Source organism: Lontra canadensis, unplaced genomic scaffold (assembly GCF_010015895.1).
Source record: "Lontra canadensis isolate GAN:19392208 unplaced genomic scaffold, GSC_riverotter_1.0 scaffold18, whole genome shotgun sequence".
NCBI lineage: Eukaryota > Metazoa > Chordata > Mammalia > Carnivora > Mustelidae > Lontra > Lontra canadensis.
Window position 1 is genome coordinate 17,178,083 of NW_022631012.1, and position 23,513 is coordinate 17,201,595.

General features: G+C 35.5%; 1 protein-coding gene across 4 annotated transcripts in view; it reads right to left on the reverse strand.

Annotated features, from left to right (window-relative positions):
* The window catches only part of CCDC150 (coiled-coil domain containing 150), a 75,846-nt gene that overhangs the window by 18,896 nt on the left and 33,437 nt on the right, over positions 1–23,513 (reverse strand). For 2 of the 4 annotated variants that reach the window (XM_032860180.1, XM_032860179.1), the window contains 3 exons: positions 14,768–14,881; positions 10,777–10,860; positions 4,399–4,506 (listed from right to left, as the gene is read on the reverse strand). In XM_032860180.1, the coding sequence (XP_032716071.1) occupies positions 4,399–4,506; positions 10,777–10,860; positions 14,768–14,881 (306 nt within the window). Of the gene's footprint in view, positions 1–3,044; positions 3,715–3,948; positions 4,004–4,396; positions 4,507–10,776; positions 10,861–14,767; positions 14,882–23,513 lie in introns of those variants that run through there. The other 2 variants (XM_032860181.1, XM_032860182.1) reach the window with 2 other exon arrangements.

The following is a 23,513-nucleotide window of genomic DNA, read 5'->3' on the forward strand; positions in this document are numbered from 1 at the left end:
CTGAGGTATGAATGACACAATAAGCTGTGTATATCTCAAGCATACAGTTCTGACATCTATTTAAATTCCTGAAACCATAATCAAGATAATAAGCATTTCTTATCATCTTAAAAGTTCTCTCATGCCTCTTTGTAGTTTCCCCCTTCTCTCTCCTTGTTCCCGTATCTCCACACAAGGCAACTAATCTGTTTTCTGTCACAGTAAATTATTTTATCTTCTAGAATTTTACATAAATGGAATCATATTGGGTGTACTCCTTTTTGAATGGCTTCCTTCACTCAGTGTAATTGATTCCATCTTTTTCATTATCAGTAGTTCAATCCTTCTATTGCTAAACAGTACTCTGTTGGAGGATATACCACAACTTACTGATCCATTCACCTTCTGGACCCTTAAGTTGCTTCCAGCTTTAAGCTATTACAAATAAAGCTGCTGTGAACAGCTGTGTACAAGGCTTTGTGTGGTTTTATGCTTTCATTTATCTTTGGTAGATACACAGTAGAGAGGAATGGCTGGGTTATGCACTGTTTCATTTTTAAAGAAACTACCAAACTATTTTTCAGGGTGGTTGGACCATCTGACACCACCCCCAGCAGTGTATGACAGTCCCAGTGCTCTGCGTCCTCACTAACATTTAGGATGATCAGTTTTGGGGTTTTACACATTCTAACAGGTGTGTGGTATATCTCTGTGGTTTTCATCTGCATTTCCCTAACGCCTGATGTTTAACATCTTTTCAATTACTTAGTTATCATCCATATATATATTTTTAGATTTTATTTATTTGACAGAAACAGACACAGGGGGAGAGGGAACACAGGCAGGGGGTAGTGGGAGAGGGAAAAGCAGGCTTCCCCCAGAGCAGGGAGCCCGATGTGGGGCTCAATCCCAGGACCCTAGGATTGTGACTCGAGCCGAAGGCAGATGCCCAACGCCTGAGCCACTCAGCACCCCTTCATTGTTTTCTTCTTAATAATTTTGACAGTTTAATACATTTGGGAGACAAGGCCTTAAGTGATTTGCAACTACTTTCTCCCAGTCAAGTGCTTATATCTTATTTTCTTAATAGCTCTGAAGAGGATAAGCTATCGTTTCTTTTTTTTTTTTTCCTTTATGGATCATGCTTTTGATGTCAAATCTATCTCTGAGAAGATCACAAAGATTTCCTTCTATGTTTTCTTCTAGAAGTTTTACAGTTTTAGGTTTTCCATTTAAGACTGATCCATTTTGAGTTAATTTGTTGTTTTAAAGATTTTATTTATTTATTCATTTATTTGAGAGAGAGAGAGAGAGAATGCAAGGAGGAGCAGAGGGAAAGGGGCAAGCAGGGGCTCAATCTCATGACAGTGAGATCGTGACCTGAGCCAAAATCAAGAGACAGACACTTAACTGAATGAGGCCACCCAGGTGCCTGAGTTAATTTTTACATATGGTGCGAGGTATGGATCATAGACTTTTTGGTTTTGCATGTGGATAGCCAACTGCTCCAAGACCATTTGCTGAAAAGAGCATTCTTTTTGTACCTTCACTTTTGTTGAAAATGAAATGTTCATAAAATTACTTTGAATAGGTGGCACATTCACATTATTAAGATACAAAAGGGTAAAGTGAAAAATTTCCAGCCATCCTATTTTCTTCCTCAAAAATAATGTTGCCAATCTGTGATTCATTGTAGAGCAATTCTATGCATTACAAGTAAATATATATATATATACACACACACACTCACATATGTATATATATTTTTATCCTCCTACCCCTTTTACTACACAAATAGTAAAATACTAAATATACTCTTCTGAATCTTGACTGTTTTAACCTAATAATACATATATACTATATACATATACAGTATATACATACATATGTTCAAACAGTATTCCAAATCATGAATACACCATGATTTATTTAGCTAGTTTCTTATTGATGAAATTTTGTTTGCTTCCAGTCTTTTGCTGTTAACAAACAATACTTCAGTAAGTAACCTTATAAATATGCCATATATATAAGCAGGTATGTCTATAGGAGAAAGTTCTAGAAATATAATGGTGAGGTGAAATGATAGATACTAAATTATCCACCCCGCAAGAAGTTGTAACATTTTACACTTCCAACAGCAACAAAACCCAGTATCTTTTATCCACATCTTCTTCAGTATTATTATACTTCCTTAAAACTTTTCACCTGTAACATGTGAAATTCTTCTTCTTTAAGGACCCAAGAATATTACAAAAGATGCCAACTCAGACTCTAAAAATGTCCTGGATTTTGTTCTAGAAATGGACTCAGGAAAGAATATAGTTTTTATAATTTTACCAGTGTTTTTAAGATACATATGAAATGTTTAAGATACATACAGCAGAAATGTTTACAGAAAAGATCTAAATAGTAATCAACTCTAGAAGACAAGTTATATAGTAATTTCTATTTTTAAATATCAAAGATGGATGCTTTAAAAGTTTTCTTTGGAAAATATTTCCAATGTTCAAGTTCGTGGGGATTTCATTAACATATTTCTATTTTATTTTATTTTATTTATTTATTTAAAAGATTTTATTTATTTGACAGACAGAGATCACAAGTAGGCAGAGAGGCAGGGAGAGAGAGAGGAGGAAGCAGGCTCCCTGCTGATCCCAGGACCCTGGGATCACGACCTGAGCCGAAAGCAGAGGCTTTAACCCACTGAGCCACCCAGGCACCCCTAACGTTATTTCTATTTTAAAAAGCAGGCTTTATCTAAACATTTTACCATGAATATTAACATTATATAGATATCATGAATTAAAAAAAATCAAAATCAGATTAAAAAGGTGTCAGTGTTAATCCAAATCTTTTTGTCTAAAAATTAGTTATTTTTTGTCTAAAAATTATTATTTTAATGATGGTTACAATATACACTGTCAGTTTTTCTTATTTGTGAAGAACCTAACTTCCTTGTTGTTTCTCATTGCTCCAAACATTATCTTTCTGGATTGTTACTACTTTTCTTCATTGTTGTATGAATCTGAAATTTCCTTATGACTTAATTTGTGGTCTGCACTTACCGAATCCCGTTTAAGAAAATTTGGTGACTCATTTATTAATGGTCTTGAAGCAAGAATGTCTATTTTACCTTCCAGCCTTCCTTCCATGGTTTTAATAGCATTCAAAAGAGTCTTTAGAGAGATTCTAGAGTCTGCAATATCCTGAGAAGCTCTCACAGAAGTCAGAGTAGGTGCAAAGGTCACACGGCGTGTAGAGTTGGGAATTACACTGGGCAAACCAACTGAAGAAGTTCTTTCCTTTACGCCGTTTACATGGGGCCTGTAGCTTTCAAACAACTTCGAAGACGCAGGCCTCTCCGGAGATTTCCTTCTTCTTGGAGGCATCACCAATTAAAAACAGTAAAATGGCTAAACCTAGACTTATTTTTCAGTGAATGCTCCTTTTATGAGGAGTAACAACACAATATTCTGAATGAAGCTCTGATGGAAAATATACTTGAAAATGGGTTCCTTTGCTTTCAGAATAAAGAAATCACACTGTGAAGTTGTCCTAGTGAAGAAACTGACCTTCCTTAAATCAAGTTCCCTGTAGGAGAGTGTATCTAATGAGACCCCCTTTTCCAGTATGGTCAGATGGTTAGAAGACTAACAGTATTCTATTTGAAGACACATTCTAGCTCCTTGGTTACCAGTGCTATACAAACAAAAATATTATCGATATAGAAGTTATACATACACTAAGATTTTTTTTTTTTTTTTAAATATCATACATGGTAAATCTGTAAATCATTGAAATGAATCACTTTTTCTTGGCAACACTTTCCTGGATTATTTTTCTTCATGAAATGTTTTATTCTCTTGTTTGTTGAACTTTCTCCATTCATTTGTTAAAATGTTATGTGATCTACAAAAGGTTTACAGCCTCAGTAGCCACCATGGTAACAAGTAAGCACTTTACTAAGGCCTCTTTCATGTGAGCTGTCTGTTGTGAGGGTATCTTGTTGGCACTGAGTTCTGAACTTGCCAATAATTATAAAAACACTTCCTCTATGAAAGTCTTTCTTGATGCTTTCATTACAATGATGCCCCCTGTGAACACTCACTCATAACACTGTCTTGCTTCTAAGAGACAAAAATTTTAGTTCTATAATAAAGTTTATGAGTACATTCCTAAGCCTCTAATTAGAGCATAAATAAGTTGAATGTCCCAATCCTGCTTCAGGCATCTTTCCTTCTTACAGTTCAGCAAAACCCTGGACATTGGTGGTTTTTAAAAATTGTTTGCCAGTTGAGTCACGTGAGGGAATATTCGCCTTTCTGGGACTGTACGGTAAGGTGGGGAGAGAGGCATCAATTTCATAAAACCTAATTAAAACAACATAACAGCAATCTGGTTTGTAGTTATTAATCACACCTGAGCATATTTGCTCTCTAGGGCCTTGTTCAACTTGCGTAGATGGTCATTCTGGGAACTAGTTTCAGTAAAAGAATGTAGTTGTTCTTCTAGCTGTTTAACTTTTATCTAGGGTAAAACAGAAGAATAATAAAATAAGGCTTATTAATTTTAGGTGTATCTATATTATTTATACACACTCTAAAAGAATATATATATTACATACACACACATATATACAAGTATATTCACATATACATATACATACATATACACACACATACTCTAAAAGGATATATATATTATACATACACACATACTCTAAAAGGAAAAAGATGTCATGAGTTTGGAAAAATCACAGAGAATCCTTAAAAGTTATAAAAGCAATCCTGAATTTTTCTAATCATGCAAAGAATGCTACCTCAACTAACACAGCTATTTCAATAGCTTAAAGTAGGCTACAGCCATTTACAAGTAATGAAATGACTCGTTTGGTTTCTATTGCTTATGGAAACTCCAAATTAACATGACTCATGAATATAATACTGAAACTTTGTGGGTAATAATTTCAATTAAAAAATTGTGGTATCTAACATTCAAAAAACATTTTGAATATAGATAATTAGAATTGTCATTATGCAAGATGACAGAGTCCTGTTTTATTAACAAAATTATAAAAGCTGAATAAATGTTCTTAAATGATGAATTATATTTTAACACTGAGAAAGATGACATATCTCTTTAAAGAAAATGATCATTTGAGGGAATGAAACCATTAATATTTACTCACTAATCTCCAAATTGTGTTTTTCCAAATTTTCTTCCTATCATAACCAACCCTTTCATACGAATCAACAATTAACATTACTGAGCCTATCCCTGAATCAGAAAAAATTTATCCAAGATTTTTAAAATTTAAATCAACTTTTCCCTCTCCCTGTGTCTTGTTTCCTACCTGTAGAGCGTAAACACTTCTTGGTTATAGTTACTGGACCCTTTCAGAAACTATTAAAAATATGATTGCTAATATTGGGTTTTTTTCAAAGACGGCATAAAAGCACATTTTGTCTCAGGAAATCTCTCTAGTATCCTTCTTTTACCTTTGCTTATTTCTGTTGCTCTTTTCCACAAAGTACATTATAAAATATGTGTTGTGTTTCCCTAAAGCCATCACGGTTTTCACTTAAAGTTTCAGAATTAAAATGCCACCTCTAAAGGAGGTATTGATACAATAATTATTCTTATCTTAAATATAAGCAAACTGCTGTGAGCCTGTAGAATCTAATGGAAAATGGCTGATTAATTCTGAAAACCTTTAGATTTGCTTCTCTTCAAGCAAAACACAGAATATATCCTTATTTCACAATATTTCTCAGATAATTTGCCTAACTCAACCTCTAGGTACATAGTAAAATGACCTGAAACTTTTCAGATGGCATTTTCTCATTTATAAGCACTTTAATTTCTGTATTATCAAATTTGGCATGATTTTGAATTCAGGACATTCATATGGGAAAGAACACAGGAGCAAATACGTTGTGCTGTCCTAGAGAGACCTGGGTTTTCTGTGTCATTAAAATCCAAGCAGTTTCCATTATTAGCTTATCAGCCAGTCTCAGAAAAAATGGTAACTTAGATCAAGGTCTTTTGTTTATCATTCTTAATCCTTTTTAATAATTTTATTATAAATGTGTCCCTAAATCGTGTATAGTATTATTTTATGAGACTGGTCCATTTTCACACGTATGTCTACACTCTTGTAGAGACTGCTTTCAAAACTGGTATAACTACTTGCAGGAGTAATTTCATAAACTCTAGTAAATTCAAGATCTGTAATCCTACAATCCAGGAATTTTCCCCCTGAGATTTATACCTAGCCTAGAGAATTTTTCTATATTTGAGTACAAGGAGACATGTACAATAATTCATCACATCGGTGTTGTTTGTAAGCAACTAGAAACTGCCTAAGTGTCCATCAATAAAGGAAAGAATAAATCTATTTTTGGCATATTTATAAATTATTACATTGAATTATATTGAAAATAAAATTCAGATCATGTCTGGATCTGGGGAAGCAGTTTCTCACTCAGTCTACATTAGCACCTAAAACCCAGTCTTTATACCAAACATTAAGTCAATTCTAAAAAGTAACATTTTATCAAATGATTCATAGGTAATATTTTAATCGATTGTTCAATTTAGAGAGAACACAGAAGGTTATTTTGATCATGTTTAGTATGCAGCTCTTCCTTTAAATTAACTTGTAAGAGTATTATGGTATAAGAGCACTTTGCCTTGGGTTGATGGTCAGTCCCTTTGGAATGCGCCAACCCAAGGTATAACATAAAAATACCAGTGAGTCAGTAGTTTCAAGTATTTCAGCTTTCAAAGACTATCAAAAACCTTAAGCCCTTGTTGTAGGAATCTGAGCAGAAAAAAGGTTATATTTTCCTTAAGTTCTGAGAATAACCTCTAAAGTATGTAATTGAGATATAAAAGGTTAAACAGTAATCTACACACCGAGACTGTAATGTTGACTAATTTTCCTAGTGAAAAGGAGATAAGAGATATGCTTCTCCCTCATTTTATAGGTGAAAAAGATGAAACTCAAACAAAACAATCAGAAAATGATTAACGAAATGCCAATAACTACCTATCAAGAATTACTTTAAATGTAAATGGACTAAGTGCTCTAATCAAACAACAAAGGACACAACAAAAGCACTTTAAAGAGGGAAGTGTCTAGCAAGGCAAAAGAAAAATCTCATATAAACAACCTAACCCTACACCTAGAAGAGCTAGAAAAAGAAAAAGTCTAAAGCTAGCAGAAGGAAGGAAATAGTAAAGATTGGAGTAGAAATAAACAAAATAAAGACTGAAAAAGTAATAGAAGAGTGAAACCAAGAGCTAGTTCTTTGAAAAGATAAAACTGATAAACCTTTAACCAAACTCATCAAGAAAAAAAGGACTCAAATAAATACAATCAGAAATGAAGGAGGAGAAATAAACACATCACAGAAATACTAAGGATTATAAGAGAATATTATGAAAAATCGTATGTCAACAAACTGGACAACCTAGAAAACATGGATAAATTTCCTAGAAACATACAATCTCCCCAAATTGAATCAGGGATAGAAAATATGAACAGACTGATTACTAGTTGAATCAGTACTCAAAAAACTCCCAAAAAACAAAAGTCAAGGATCAGATGACTTCACAAGTGACTTCCACCAAACCCTTAAAGTAACAGGTTCTAGGGTACCTGGGTGGCTCAGTGAGTTAAGTGCCTGCCTTTGGCTCAGGTCATGATCCTGGAGTCCTGGGACTAAGCCCTGCATTGAGCTCCCTGCTGAGCAGGGAGCCTGCTTCTTCCTCTGCCCCTGCTCCTGCTCTCTATCTCAAATAAATAAATAAAATTTAAAAAAAAATAAAGTAAGTTTTTCTGATACTACAGTGGTTTATTGCCTATATTTAAAAATATTTTAATTACAGTTGACATAGGATATTATATAATTTTCGCTGTCATTTATTTATTCCATAATTGGAAGTTTGTACCTATTAATCGCCTTCACCTATTTCACCAGCCCCAACCCTGACGACCACCAGTTCTCTGTGTTTATGAATCTGTTACTGTTTTTTTTTTTTTTAATTTGTTCTGTCTTTTGGAAGTTTTTCTTCCTCATATATTTTGGAATATTTGGGAAGAATAGCCATAAAAAAGAATGAAATCTTGCCATCTGCAATGACATGGACGAACTTAGAGGGTGTGATGCTGCTGAGTGAAAGATGTCAGAGAAAAACAAATACCCTACAATTTCACGTCTACGTGGAATCTAAAAAAACAAATGAACAAAAAACCAGAAACAGATTCAAAAATACATGGTTTTTAGCGGTGGGGAGGATTGGGTGGGTGAATTAGGTGAAGGGGATTAAGAGATACAAACTTCCAGTTACGAGATAAGTAAGTGACAGGGATGAAAAGTACAGCATTGGGAATATGGTCAATAATGTTATAATAACTTTGTATGGTGACACATGGTAAGCACTTCATAATGTACATAATTACTGACCCACTATGTTGTGTGTCAAAAGTTATATAATATTGTATGTCAACTGTGCTTCAGTTAAAAATGTAAGAATGTAGGCAGTAAACCACAGCAGTATTAGCAGAACCTCTTACTTTGTCTCCAACAGACGTCACAGATATTTTCATATCACGTAACAGTTACTGCAAATATCTTGAACAGCTGTTCGTGCTTATCACTGGTTTGAAATTAGAGAGTTTATTAGAACACCATTAGCTGTTGTTATTGAATGCATTAAAAAAGAAACAAATATTTAAGTATCACAATTATTTTTGAACATTTTGATAAATAGATTTTAAAAGAACTACATTTTTTTTTTAGAGAGTGCACAAAGTGGGGTAAAGGGTGGAGAGGCAGAGGGAAAGGGAAGAAAGAATTTTTTTGTTTGTTTTTAAAGATTTTATTTAGTTCAGAGAAAGAGAAGATAAACAGGGGAAGTGGCAGGGGGATAGGGAGAAGCTGGCTCCCTGCTGTGCAGGGAGCCTGACCTGGGGCTTGATCCCAGGATCGTGACCTGAGCCCATGCTTAACTAACTGGGCCACCCAGGTGCCCCTTGAAAGAGAGAATCTCTCCTTCTCACGATGACACTGAGGATCATGACCTAAGCTGAGATCAAGAGTCCAAAGCTTAACCAACTGGGATACACCAGTACCCCAGGAACTGAGTTTAAAAAAAAATATATATATATGGGGGCACCTGGATGGCTCAGTGGGTTAAAGCCTCTGCCTTTGGTTCAGGTCGTGATCCCAGGGTCCTGGGATCGAGCCCCGCGTCGGGCTCTCTGCTCAGCGGAGAGCCTGTTTCCTCCTCTCTCTCTCTGCCTGCCTCTCTGCCAACCTGTGGTCTCTGTCAAATAAATGGGTAAAATCTTTAAAAAAAAAAAAATATATGAAATTTTAAGAAAATTAAGACGTGCCCAAGGTTATACAAATATAAACGATTATATTTAAATGTATTACGGACTCCAGAATATATTAATTAAGGGCACACAAACCGTGCCCAAATAGTCTTATTTTTTAGTGGACGATATATTGTTTCACAACCATGGTTTACCAACTGCCTTTCACATATCTGGGCCAATCTTGTGCGCTACTCTCTTAACAGGCTCTCAGAGCAGATGAGATGAGCTTAGCACTGACGTGTTTTACAGTCTGTAGGGAGATTACTTAATCAGATCAGCTCACGGTCTCTGAGCCTAACGGGACTGCACTTCACACCATCGAATCTGGGGTCCTCAAGTACACAGCTGCACACTGGAGTCCCTGGGGACTCAAAAAGCACTGAAGCCGAGGACCTGGTCCCTGAGATTCTGATCCGGTTGCTCTAAGGGGCAAGCCTTGTCATGGGGATTATAGGTAGACAGAAAAATTGAGAGAGTTTCACTGTGAATGAGAATACCGTCACCCAAATTCTACCATTTTTTTATACTTGCTCATCACATATCAAATCATCTATCAGTTTCCTCTACTGAGCCACCAAACGATTTTTTCTTTTTTTTCTCGTTCATTCCAGAGTAAATGGCAGACATCATACACTTCCCAGAATGAGGTGTTTAAAAATTCCTCAAATGGTCATGTGTAGCTAAGCTGTGAACTACTTATTCGGATTTCAGCATTTCCACTTGGGGCCGGTTATCAGCGGCAAACTTCCCGCCCACAGAATGCAAGACAGTATCATCCCTTTCACTTAAGTCTATTGCCTGTGAGTCCCAATTCCAGGGCTCACTCTTTCTGTTTTTTTTTTTTTTTTTTTTTTAAGATTTTATTTATTTGACAGAGAGAGAGATCACAAGTAGGTAGAGAGGCAGGCAGAGAGAGAGGTGGTGGGGGGGGAAGCAAGCTCCCCACGGAGCAGAGAGCCAGATGTGGGGCTCGATCCCAGGACACTGAGACCATGACCTGAGCTGAAGGCAGAGGCTTTAACCCACTGAGCCACCCAGGCGCTCCCCAGGGTTATTTCTTTTTAAGAACATTATAAAATTTCAGCAAAAAAGAGAGCATGGGCTGTCTACATTCTCAATGAATGACCATGCAAGCATGAAACAATTACAATACAACTTCAAATAGTCACAGAATGGGTTTTGGTTTCAAAATTTGGTTTCATAATTTTATACATATTCAGTATTACATTACAGATATGTGAATAGAAGTCGCCTGGATTTTATTTAATAAGGCAACAAACTAAGGGGGGGGGAGGGGTTCAAACACTTTGGTCCAAAGTCATAGAATTTCTCAAAACCTAGCAATACTTAGCACGAAAACTGTGATTTAAAAAATTACATAACACAAATCAGAAAATAAAATCTCATACCTGGAGTTTTCCCTTTTCATAGGCCAGTTTATTTTTACTCTCAGTAATTTTTCCCAAGGCCTTTTCCACTTGCTGCTGGGCAAGCTGACAAAGCAAACACAGGTGTCAGCACCGAGGCATAGAACGGAATAACCACTTCTGAACAAGTATTTATACCTTACCATTTCTACAGTGCCCAAACCGGGATACATATTTATTTGCCTTTGCTGCCTCTTAGCTCTTCCCTAGAGCGACCAGTATTTCAATACAACCTACCCCCAAATTATGCACATTCAATATAAAAATTTATATCCAATATTAAGCAACAGTAGGTTAACTATTACGGCCATCTGAGTATTTGTCCTATCAGACCAGTATTTATTTCATACATAATTACACATATTTGTACATTGTCTCTCAAAGTTTCTTTCCTTTTTTTTTTTTTTAAGAGAGAGAGCTCTTGAGAATGTGCAAGGGAGGAGCAAGAGAGTGCAAGCAGGGAGTGGGAGAGGGAAAGGGAGAGAATCTTAAGTTGGCTCTGTGTGGAGCCCAATATGGGGCTTGATCTCAAGATCTGAGATCATGACCTGAGCCTAAATCAAAAGTTGGATGTTTAACAGCCATCCAGGTGCCCTGTTAAAGTTTCATTTTTAATCACTAAGCGTGATTCCTACTAATGCAAAGGAAAATATGTTTTAAAAGCATTCAGACCCAATCAAGTATTGGTTTCAAAATAACCTAAGAGAGCTATAGATTGTTATCAATAAATAGGAGGCTAATAGCGATATATTATCATAAAATTAATCAATTTTCTGTCAGTGGAAATTCCCCTTTCCCACAATACTTCTATTTTGGAAACTGAAGTAAAAACATTCCATGAACACAACATTTGGGATTATGTTTTGACCAAGTCTTCAGCAAAAATAAATGATAAGGGTGGCCACTGATATTACAAAAACAAAGATATACCATAACCATAAAAACTTAGTTATTTAAAATTCAATTCTAAATTCTATAAATTGAGGTACCCATTGTACTGTAAAGTGCAGATTTGGTGTATAAAACACCAAGAGCTAGACTTAACCTAAAATATATTAGCTGTAACAAACAGAGGAAACTGCTTGCCTTTTTGGAATATGAAAAAAGTTTTTTTTGTAGTAACTTAGATGATCTGGGTCTCTTATAAAAGGTATCCAGGAATTTTTAAAATAATGGTACTTTGACCTCAATAAAATTCCCTCTTTTAAGCAAAGGCATAAGAAATTCTACTAATCTTTTAAATATGCTTTAAAAATAATTTCCCTTTCTTTGGTCACCTAGCAAAATCAAAATGTGATTCATATTTGACACAAGGTCCTTTATTTAAATTCACAACAAACAAAAAAGAAATTGTTCTAGTTGCTAAAGGAAAGCAGATATTAAGGCAATAATTTAAATTATTGTTTCCAGACTATTTAAATAGGCCTTATATTTAAGAGAATCAGTGGGAGACCAGAAATTAGAGAGCACTTGAATGAGTGATTATCTTGGATTCTGAGTTGTGAAAGGCCAAAAAGAGATTAACCTTTGCTTAAATAATCTTGTCAATATACTATATAGATTATTAATATGCAAAGCAAAATAAAAATTGAAGAATCACTTGAGAAGAACCATACAAAGAAAAATGCTAATGGTTAGAATATGCATTTTAACTGATTCAAAGATATCACTCTTTGGAAAAAGCAGGAAGCAAACAGAATTATCTTAAGATATGAAAGTTTGATAAGGATTCAACTGTAAACCTCCCTCATTTTCATCATTCCTCACTATGGTTCCCTGAATGACTGCCTGTGTTAAGAGACTTAAATTGAACCATCTTTAAAGGCTGAAATAATAAAAATAAACCCAAAATCAGTGTGAAGGAGAAAAAAAAAATACTGTTTAAACATGGATAAAGTATGCTAAGCTCTGTGATGAGCACTTTACATACAATATGACATTTACTCCTCATGTCCTGTCAAGACACATGACCCTCCTTATATTCCACTGAATTAATCTTTCTTAAATACCTATTATGTATTAGGTACTATGTTAGGTAAGGGAGTATAAAGATAAGTAACTACAGTTCTTGCATTAGAAGAGAGTGAAGGCAGATACATAATTCTAATCAATGAAGTTATTATTTTGATATGTACATGCACAGTGTGCTGTAGGAAACCCATGGTTAGGAGGGATCCCCTTAGTACCAAAGGCCCTAAAGTTTAAGGCTTGCACAAGTCACACAGTCAATGGAACCAAGTGTTGAAACCAGGTCTGTCTGAGTTCAAATCTGTGGTATGGCATATACAGCACACACTCATAAGCATTAGCTCCAAAATCCAGGAAGAAGTTATACTAGAAGGTAGCTCTTATTGAGAATTTCAAGTGTTAATTCCCAAAGAACAAAAATACACTGCCAACATTGAATGGTGATAGGTCTAATGATACTGTTGAGGAAAAAAAAAAAAAAAAAAAATCCCAAATCCTGACACCTCAACCTAATTTCTCAAGACTCATACAGCCAAAAGGAGGGCTTCTGGGCAGGCATGGTCAGAGAAAATTCTATGTAGAAGCACAAAACTGCAAGACAGAATTGAGGTGTGGTTTATAACTGGGAGACCTTAAGAGGTGCTATGAGCAGGAAAGAATCAACACTGACTGATCGAATCGTTGTCAGGATCTGTCAAAATCATTACTAGGATGAGGCCACAGGCCTACTCACCTGGCAGTGGGGCATGAAAGAATCAGGCAGACTGAGATGTGGTCTTCCAGAGGGACCAGAAGCAGGTGGGTTGATAAGCCCAGCTGATGCATGGCCAATGAGCAAGTAGCGGACATGGATAAATCTTTAAACTTGGGGGTGGGAATATTGCTCTGAGATAGTACCAGGAATTAGAACTAATGCACCTTGTTGCTGTAATAGCAACTTAAAGGCCTTTTTTTCTGGGATGGTTCAGATACTAAAAGTTCAATAAATGGTAGTTATCTGCTACATGCTTTACATGATTAACATACTTAATCCTTAAACAACTTCCTAATAAAGGTATTAATTTCCCTACTTTGACAGATTAAGAAACTGAGGCTCTGAGAGGTCACAGCCAAAATTGAAACACAGGCAGTCTGGCTCTAAAGCTATGAAAATGTAATGGATTTAGACTTACTCTCTAGGTTTTCATAATTGAAGTAATGAGAAGCTTATGACAAAAGTTGAAAGAATTTAACTCAGATTAAGAGAGATTCACATTGGAGCCATCTCTGCAATTTTCAAAGGTGATCGGCATGCTATAGAAACAATTATTTTTTCAAGTACTCAGAAGCACACAGGAAAACTTATTAGTTGTTTAACAAAATGATCATCTCTTTAAATACTCTTCACTGAGAGATGTTTTGTGAACTCTACCATTTATTTGTTTTGCACTGACCTTGTCAAACAGCTTTTAGAAATTGTATTTATTACTGATTGCCTAATGGAACTTTTAGACAAAGAAAATAAAAATGTAAGTTTCTTCCTCATAATTTATGGTAGAGGAAATTTTTTTAAAGATTTTATTTATTTATTTGAGAGATGGAGATCACAAGTAGGCAGAGAATCAGGCAGAGAGAGAGGAGGAAGCAGGCTCCCCGCTGAGCAGGGAGCCCGATGCGGGGCTCGATCCCAGGACCCTGGGATCACAACCTGAGCCGAAGGCAGAGGCTTTAACTCACTGAGCCACCCAGGGGCCCCGGTAGAGGAAATATTTTTAAGCATTATAAATATTTGTGCTTTTCAGTATTATAGATCATCTGTGGAGGCAGATGTTTAACAGCTGCCTTAGATTCTTGTTTTCTTAAATCTCTTATTGTTTAAGTACTCATAAGGCTCTCTGTTATATTTAGCCCGAGTTATTCAGGACTTAATAATTATTAAAACACCAATAAATGAAGAAAACCCATCTTCTGACCTTCGATTTTTAAATTCTTAATTCCTAATTTAGACTGACCTTTTTATACCCACCCCATTGTAATCAGAAGTGACTTGCCGAAGTTCTAGGGAAGCCATTTGTTCCGCCAGGTGTTTATTCTTTTCCTCTAGAATGTGCAGGTTTTGGGTTAATGCATTTATATCTATCTTTGAAACACAAAAGGAGAAAAGAAATCTATTTATGCTAGATCTAAAAATATTACCTTATTTTAAAAATGACATTTTAAACTGTAATTTAGAGCTTATTGTATGAACATGTCTTCCTGTCTCTAAATGCAGGGATTTGTAGTCTGATAGTTCTATAATTTTGTAAACTTTTTTCTTTTCTTTTAAAAATTTTCAGCTTTTTTAGTTGTCTTCAGCAGGATGGCTATGACAAGTTACATCATTCACATTTACTAGAAGTAGAAAATCTCTGGAACTTGGTATTTACTTATATATTAATTTCAGCTTATGAATATAGATGCAGAAAGCCTCCACCAAACACTAGGAAAATGAATTCAGCAATATATAAAAAGGATAACAAGCCAGGATTAAGTTTATCCCAGTAATACAAAGCTTGTCAAACATTCAAAATTAATTAGTATAATTCACTATATCAATAGATTAGAGAAGAAAAAATGTTAATAACTATTACCCATAACTCAAAAATATATAGTAAAATAAAGAATAAGGGGATTTAAAAAGTATACTAGAAATATCTTCTTAACAAAGAAGGCAGCAGTAATGGAGAGAGGAATAAGAAACATATAAGACATAAAAAATAAGTACAGTGGCAGATGTAAATCCTATCAGTAATTATGATAAATATAAATGGATTAAACACTCCACCAAAAAAAGGAGACAGGCAGAATGAATTTTTTAAAAGATCCAACTATATGCTCTTTATAAAAGACACATTTTTAGATTCAAAAACACAAATGGGTTGAAAGAAAAAGAATGGAAAAAAAAATATCATGTAATAAACAGTAACCTGAAAAGAGCTGGAGTGGTTGTACTAACATTAGACAAAATAAAGATAAAGAAGGCCTTTTATCATAATGGTTTATAAGAAATAAGTTTGGTCACTCAGATGACCAAAATATATGTCGCAGATATATGTGGCCTTCATTCATAGTTCCTGAGAACTGTGGAACAGAGCCATAACGGTGAAATACGTCCTTGTTATTAATGAAGGTGACTTCTGGTCCCCACCCAAGCATAGGGGCTGATTGCCAGGAGGACCAACCATGTGATTAGTGGGTTGGAACTTTCAGTCCTAGTCCCTAACCTCCAGGGAGGGAAGAGGGACTGAAGACTGAATCAGCCAATGGTCAATGACTTAGTCAGTCATGACTATGCAGTGAAGCCCCTAAAGGACCGAGTTCTATGAGCTTCTGGGTTGTGAACACATGGAAATTAGGGATAGTGGTGTCCCTGGAGAGGCACAGAACTCACTGCTGTTTTCCCATACTTCATCCTACGTTATCTCTTCATCTGGTTGTTCATTTGTATCATTTATCATATCCTTTCATAAACTGGTAAATGTATCTCCGTAAGTGTTGTGAGCCACTTTAGCAAATTAAAAGAATCTAAGGAGGAGATTGTTGGAACCTCCAATCTATAGCCAATAGGTCAGAAGCACAACAGCCTGGTGTTAACAACCTGGAGTGTGCAACTGGTGTCTGAAGTAGGAGTTCAAGAGTGGGAGCAGTCTTGTAGGACTGAACTTGTAGGGCAGTCGTGTAGGACTAAACGCTATTTCTGGGTAGTAGTGTAAGAATTGAGTACAATTCTTGGACACTTTGCTGGTATCCAAAATCTGTTTGGTGTTATGTGTGTGGGAACCCCCCCCACACACACATGTTGGAATTGGGTCTAGAAACTTAAAAAAGACATTACATATTGAAAAAAGGGTCAATCCATCAAGAAGATATAACATTTATAAATATATGTGCCTCTAACAATAGAGTCCCAGTATAAATGAAGCAAAAACTAACAGAATTAAAGGTAGAGAAAAATGATTCAACATAGTTGGACACTTTAATATCCCACTTCTAGTAATGAATAGAATAATTAGAAGATCAATGAAAAACACTATGAAGAACTGGACATCTATAGAATACTCATTCCAACAATAGCAGAATACCATTTTTCTCAAGAGCACATACAACATTCTCCAGAATGTTCCATATGTTAAGCCATAGAACAACTCTCAATATATTTGAAGGACTGGAATTATACAAAATATGTTCTCCAACCACAATGAAATGAAATTGGAAATTAATGAAAGAAGGAAATTTGGGAGAGTCACATATATGAGAAAATTAAACAACAAACTTATAAATAACAAATGAGTCAACAAGAAAATCACAAGGGAAGTTAAAGGATACTTTGAGTTGAATGAAAATGAAAACATGACCAAATGTATAGTATGCAGCTAAAGCAGTGCTCAGAGGGAAATTTATAGCTGTAGACACCAATGTTAAAAAAGAAGAAATAAACTAACAACCTAAGCTACTCTCTTAAGAAACTAGAAAAGGAACAAATTAAACCTAAGCAAGCAGAAGGAAGAAAATAATGAGGATTAGGGTAGAAACAAAAGGCAGAATAGAAAAACAACAGACATGATCACTAAAACCAAAAGCTGGTTCTTTGACAAGATAAACAAAATGGACAAACCTTTAGCTATATTAACAATAATAAAAAGACAAATTACTGAAATTGGGAATGAAAGAAGGAACATTACACTGAATATAAAGAAATGAAGAAAAGGAGCTACTCTGAACAATTGTATACCAATAAATTAGAAAGCCTCGGTGATATGGGAAAACTCGTAGAAAGACCAAACTACTGAAACTGACTAAAAAAAGAAGTAGAAAATGTGAATAGGCCTTTAATAAGTAAAGAGACTCAATTAATAAAAAAATTAAAAAGAAATAAAATTTAAAATTCCCCACAAAGAAAAACCTAGAACTATGGTGAATTCTACGAACATTTAAAGATGAATTATCAGGGGCGCCTGGGTGGCTCAGTGGGTTAAAGCCTCTGCCTTCGGCTCAGGTCATGATCACAGGGTCCTGGGATGGAGCCCCGCATCGGGCTCTGCTCAGCGGGGAGCCTGCTTCCCTTCCTCTCTCTCTGCCTGCCTCTCTGCCTACTTGTGATCTCTGTCTGTCAAATAAATAAATAAAATCTTAAAAAAAAAAAAAGATGAATTATCATTAATCCCTCAAAAACTTTTCCCAAAAATAGAACGGGAGGGAACATTTACCAAATCATTTTAAGAGGCCACTATTCCTTGATACCAAAACCAAAGACATCACAAGAAAACTATAAAACAATATCCCTTATTTATAACAATTCAAAAGTCCTCAAAAAGATGTTAGCAAGCCAAATGAAACAATATAAAAAGGATTACACTCATGAGCAAGTAAAAGTTATCCCCCAAATGAAAGCTTGGTTCAACATCTGAAATCAAACAATGTAAAATAATCTATAAGATTATCTCAATAGCATAGAAAATGCAATTGACAAAATTCAGCATACTTTCATGATAAAAACTCTCTAAATTAGGAATAGAAGGGAATCTTCTCATCCTTCTAAAGGGCATTTAGAAAAAGCCCAGAGCTAATACTGTACTTAACAGTGACAGATTGAAAGCTTTCCCCCTAAAATCAGGAACAAGACAAGGATGTCTGTCTACTCCAACGTTTCTATTCAGCATTATACTGGAGATTCTATTGAAGGCAATTACACAAGAAAAAGAAAGAAAAGGCAGTGAAATGTGAAAGAAAGAAATAAAACTATCTCTATTTTCAGATGATACATTCTTATAGAGAAAAAAATACAAGATGATATGATGATTGCAAAAGTCCCCTACAGATTCCAGGCAAACCCTATCAAAATTATAGCTGCGCTTTTTTGCAAAAATGGAAAAGCTGACTCTAAAATTCATATAGAAACATAAATATTCAAAATTGTCAGAACAATCTTCGGGGAAAAAAAAAAGACAAAGTTGGAGGACTCATGCATCTTGATTTCAAAACTTGCTACAAAGCTACAGTAATCAAGACTGTGTGGTTCTGACATATGAAAGACATACAGACCAATGGAACAGAATTGAGAGTCTAGAATAAACCCATACATCTATGGTTAATTGGGTTTTGACAAGGAAGTCAAGACTATTCAAAAGAAAGAACAGCTTTTCAACAATGGTGCTGGGACAACTGTATAACCACAGGCAAAATAATCAAGTTGAACCTCTACCTCAACCCATATATACAATTAACTCAAAACGAACAAAGACCTATATATGTAAAACTATAAAAATCTTAGAATAAAAAAGTGTTAATTTTTGTGACCCTGGATTAGGCAAGTTTCTCAGATGTGACATTTAAAGCATAAGCAACCAAAAAAAAAAAAAAAAGTAAATTGAACATAATAAAAATCTAAAAATTTAAAAACAGAACCCAGAGAGTGGGAGAAAAATATCTGCAAACCACATATCTGATAAGGGTCTATGATCTAGAATATATAAACTCTTATAACTGAACAATTAAAAGACAACCCAGTTTACAATGAGCTACTGATCTGAACAGACATTTCTCCAAAGAAGATATACAAATGGCCAATGAGCACATAAAAAGATACTCAACATCAGTACTTATTAGGGAGATGCAAATCTAAATCACACGGTACCACTTTTCACATCTACTAGGATGGTTATTATTAAAAAACAAAAAAACAGGAACCTCTGCAAAGATGGCAGAGGAGTAGGGGACCCTATTTTTAACTACTCCCCTGAGTTGAGCTGGATATCTACCAGAATATTCTATACACCCATGAAATCAGCTTCTGATGTAAGAAGATACACCTCGATTTCTACAACAGAATACCCCAGGTGGTTGGTCTTGGGGCATGAAGCGGGGAGCCATGACACACACACAAACAGTGAATTATTACTCATCCATAAAATGAATAAAAGGGAATGAAATATTGCTATGTACAACATGGATGAACCCCAAAAGTGTTACGCTAAGAAGCCAGACATAAAAGATCACATATTGTATGAATATACGAAATATCTAGAATAGGTAAATCTATACAGATGGAATGCAGATTAGTGGCTGTTAGAGTTAGGGGACGAGGGGATTAGGGAGTCATTGCTTAATGGGTACAGGGTTTCCTTTTGGGGTGATGAAAATGTTTTGGAACTAGAAGAGTTGGTGGTTATACAACATTGTAAGTATACAAAATGCCGCTGAATTGTTCACTTTAAAGTGTATGATTTTCTTTTATGTGAATTTCACCTTAATTGAAAAAAACACAATGAGATATTTCCTAGCCACTTGGATGGGTATATTAATTTTTTAAGAAGTAGACAATAACAGATGTAGGTGAAGATGTGAAGATATTTGAATCCTCATACACTGCTGGTGGGATTGTAAAATGGCGTAGCTATTTATAAAAACACTCTGGTAGATTCTCAAAATGACAGCATTATCCTAAGACCTAGTTTTACTCCCACAGAATCAAAAACATATGCTCACATAAAAAAAAATGTACACAAATGCTCATAGCATTATTCTTCACAGCCAAAATAGTGGGAACCACCTGAATGTCTATAAGCTGATGAATGGCTAAATGAAGAGTGGTATAGTCACACAATATAATACTACCCAGCCATAAAAAGGAATGAGATACTGACATATATTACAGTATGGATAAACCTTGAAAACATTAGCCTAGTAAAGAGGCCAAACATAAAAGGACACATACTGGTTTACTCCATTCATATGAAATGTGGGAATAGACATACCCATGTAGAAAGTAGAACAGTGGTTGCCAGAGGCTGGAGGCAGACCAGAATGGGGAGGGACTGCTAATGGGTACCAGGTTTCTTCTTGGTGATAAAAAGGTTCTGGAATTAGATAGTGGTAATCTATAAAGAACTGCTCAAACTCAACACACAAAACAGATAATCATGTCAAAAAATGGGCAGAAGACATGAACAAACACTTCTCCAGTGAAGACATACAAACAGCTAACAGACACAAGAAAAAATGTTCATCATCACTAGCCATCAGGGAGATTCAAATCAAAATCACATTGAGATACCACCTTACACCAGTTAGAATGGCCAAAATTAACAAGACAGGAAACAACACGTGTTAGAGAGGATGTGGAGAAAGGGGAACCCTCTTACACTGTTGGTGGGAATGCAAGTTGGTGCAGCCACTTTGGAAAACAGTGTGGAGATTCCTTAAGAAATTAGAAATAGAGCTTCCCTATGACCCAGCAATTGCACTACTGAGTATTTACCCCAAAGATACAAGATGTAGTGAAAAGAAGGGCCGTCTGTACCCCAATGTTCATAGCAACAATGGCCACAGTCACCAAACTGTGGAAAGAACCAAAATGCCCTTCAATGGACGAATGGATAAGGAAGATGTGGTCCATATATACAATGGAGGATGATGCCTCCGTCAGAAAGGATGAATACCCAACTTTTGTATCAACATGGACGGGACTGGAAGAGATTATGCTGAGTGAAATAAGTCAAGCAGAGAGAGTCAATTATCATATGGTTTCGCTTGTTTGTGGAGCATAAGGGAAAAAACGGAGGACACGGGGAGATGGAGAGGAGAAGGGAGATGAGGGAAACTGGAGGGGGAGGTGAACCATGAGAGACGATGGACTCTGAAAAACAATCTGAGGGTTTTGGAGGGGTGAGGGGTGGGAGGTTGGGTGAGCCTGGTGGTGGGCATTATAGAGGACACGTATTGCATGGAGCACTGGGTGTGGTGCATAAACAATGAATTCTGGAACACTGAAAAGAAATTAAAAAAATAAAAAAAATTTAAGTGGTAATGGTTGCACAGACTTGTGAATAAACTAAGAAACCACTGAACTGTATATTTTAAGGAGGTGAATTTACAGTGTATTAATTACATCTCAATAATAAAATGTACTAGATCAGACAATCCATCTGAAAATAAAATGAACCTTGCATGATATATGAAAATTAACTAAAAACAGACCATTGACCTAATATAAGATCTAGAACTATATAACTTCTAGAGAAAAAAAGGAAAATCTTTGTGATTTTAGGTTAGTCAAAAATTTCTTAGATATGACACAAAGGGTATGATCCAAAAATAAAAAATTTGACAAGTTGGATTTTATCAAAATGTGAACTTCTGCTCTTTGAAAGAGCATGAAAAAAACAAGGCATAAAATGGGAGAAAAATATGTAAAGCACTTAGAAGATCTGCACATAAACAAAAAGTATGAATTTTTTTATGTAAGAATCAACATGAGAATATTTTTAAAAATCTCTGAAAAATCAATAATAAGAAAATGGAATTAAAATGGTTAAAATATTTGAAGAGACACTTAAACTTCTGAATAACCAATAAGCAGATGAAAAGATGCTCATTATTATTAATCACTAGAGAAATGCAAATTACAGCCACAATGATATGTCAGTCTACACCAGCAGTTAGAATGGCCAAGACTCAAAGGACCAACGCTACCATGTGCTGGCAGGAATGCAGCGAGAGTAGAACTTTTTACACTATTGACGGAAGGCAAGATAGTATATATTCTTTGGAAAATAGCTGCTGAATTGTTTGTCAAATATGTATTTCCCATAGGATCTAGAATTCCAACTCCAGATAATTAGCCAAGAGAAATAAAAATATGTGTTCAGATGTGAACATTTATATAGGCTTTACTCATAATTGCCAAACGTCCTTCAAGTGGCAAACGGACAAAGAAATTCTGATATGCCCATATCATGGAACACAAACAACTGAAACACACGACAGGAACCTGGGAGAACTTCAAATGTCTTACGTTAAACAAAAGAAGCCAGACTTAAAATGTTACACTTTATATGATTCCGTTTATAGGATATTCTGGGAAAGACATAACTATAGGAACAGAAGCACAGGCCAGTGGTTGCCAAAGGATGGTGGTACAAGAAGACGTTAAAGGTAAAGAGCTATGAGGGACCTTCCCGAGGTGATAAAAGTGTTCTGTATTTTGATTGTGTGGTGGCTCCATAATTGATGTGTTGGTCAAAATTCACAGAACTGTACACTAAAAAAAGGGTGAATTTCACTATGTAAAACTTAATAAGCCTGACTTCAGAAAAACATAGCTGTACAATAAATAGACATTTGAAAAATATCAAATCAGAGCCCCCCAAGACATAGGACTCGGTATAAGCATTACCATTTGGTCTAATAGAACCTCTCTTTCAGCCCCATGAACTCACACTTAGCCTACGTTCAGACAAATAAAATTAGACAAGCAAAATGATGCTATGTTTTAATCAAAGACCTAGAACATTTGCCTTTGCCATGTAACATTCCCTACATTCAAGAGAAAAGCATTCATGAATTTAATAGTATCCACCAATTTTCCAAATTTTAAAAACCTATTTGAGGACAAACTGACACCAGCAAGTCCTCACCATGGGAAGTAAGCTTTTTTTAAAGAGATTCTTAGGAGGCGCCTGGGTGGCTCAGTGGGTTAAGCCTCTGCCTTCAGCTCAGGTCATGATCCCAGGGTCCTGGGATCGAGCCCCGCATTGGGCTCTCTGCTCAGCAGGGAGCCTACCTCCACCTCTCTCTCTGCCTGCCTCTTTGCCTACTTGTGATCTCTGTCTGTCAAATAAATAAGTAAAATCTTTAAAAAAATAAAAAATAAAATAAAAATAAAAAGATTCTTAGGTTGGACGATTTTTCAAATCACTAGAGCTTAGTCACTAAAGCACAGATTACCTGACAGA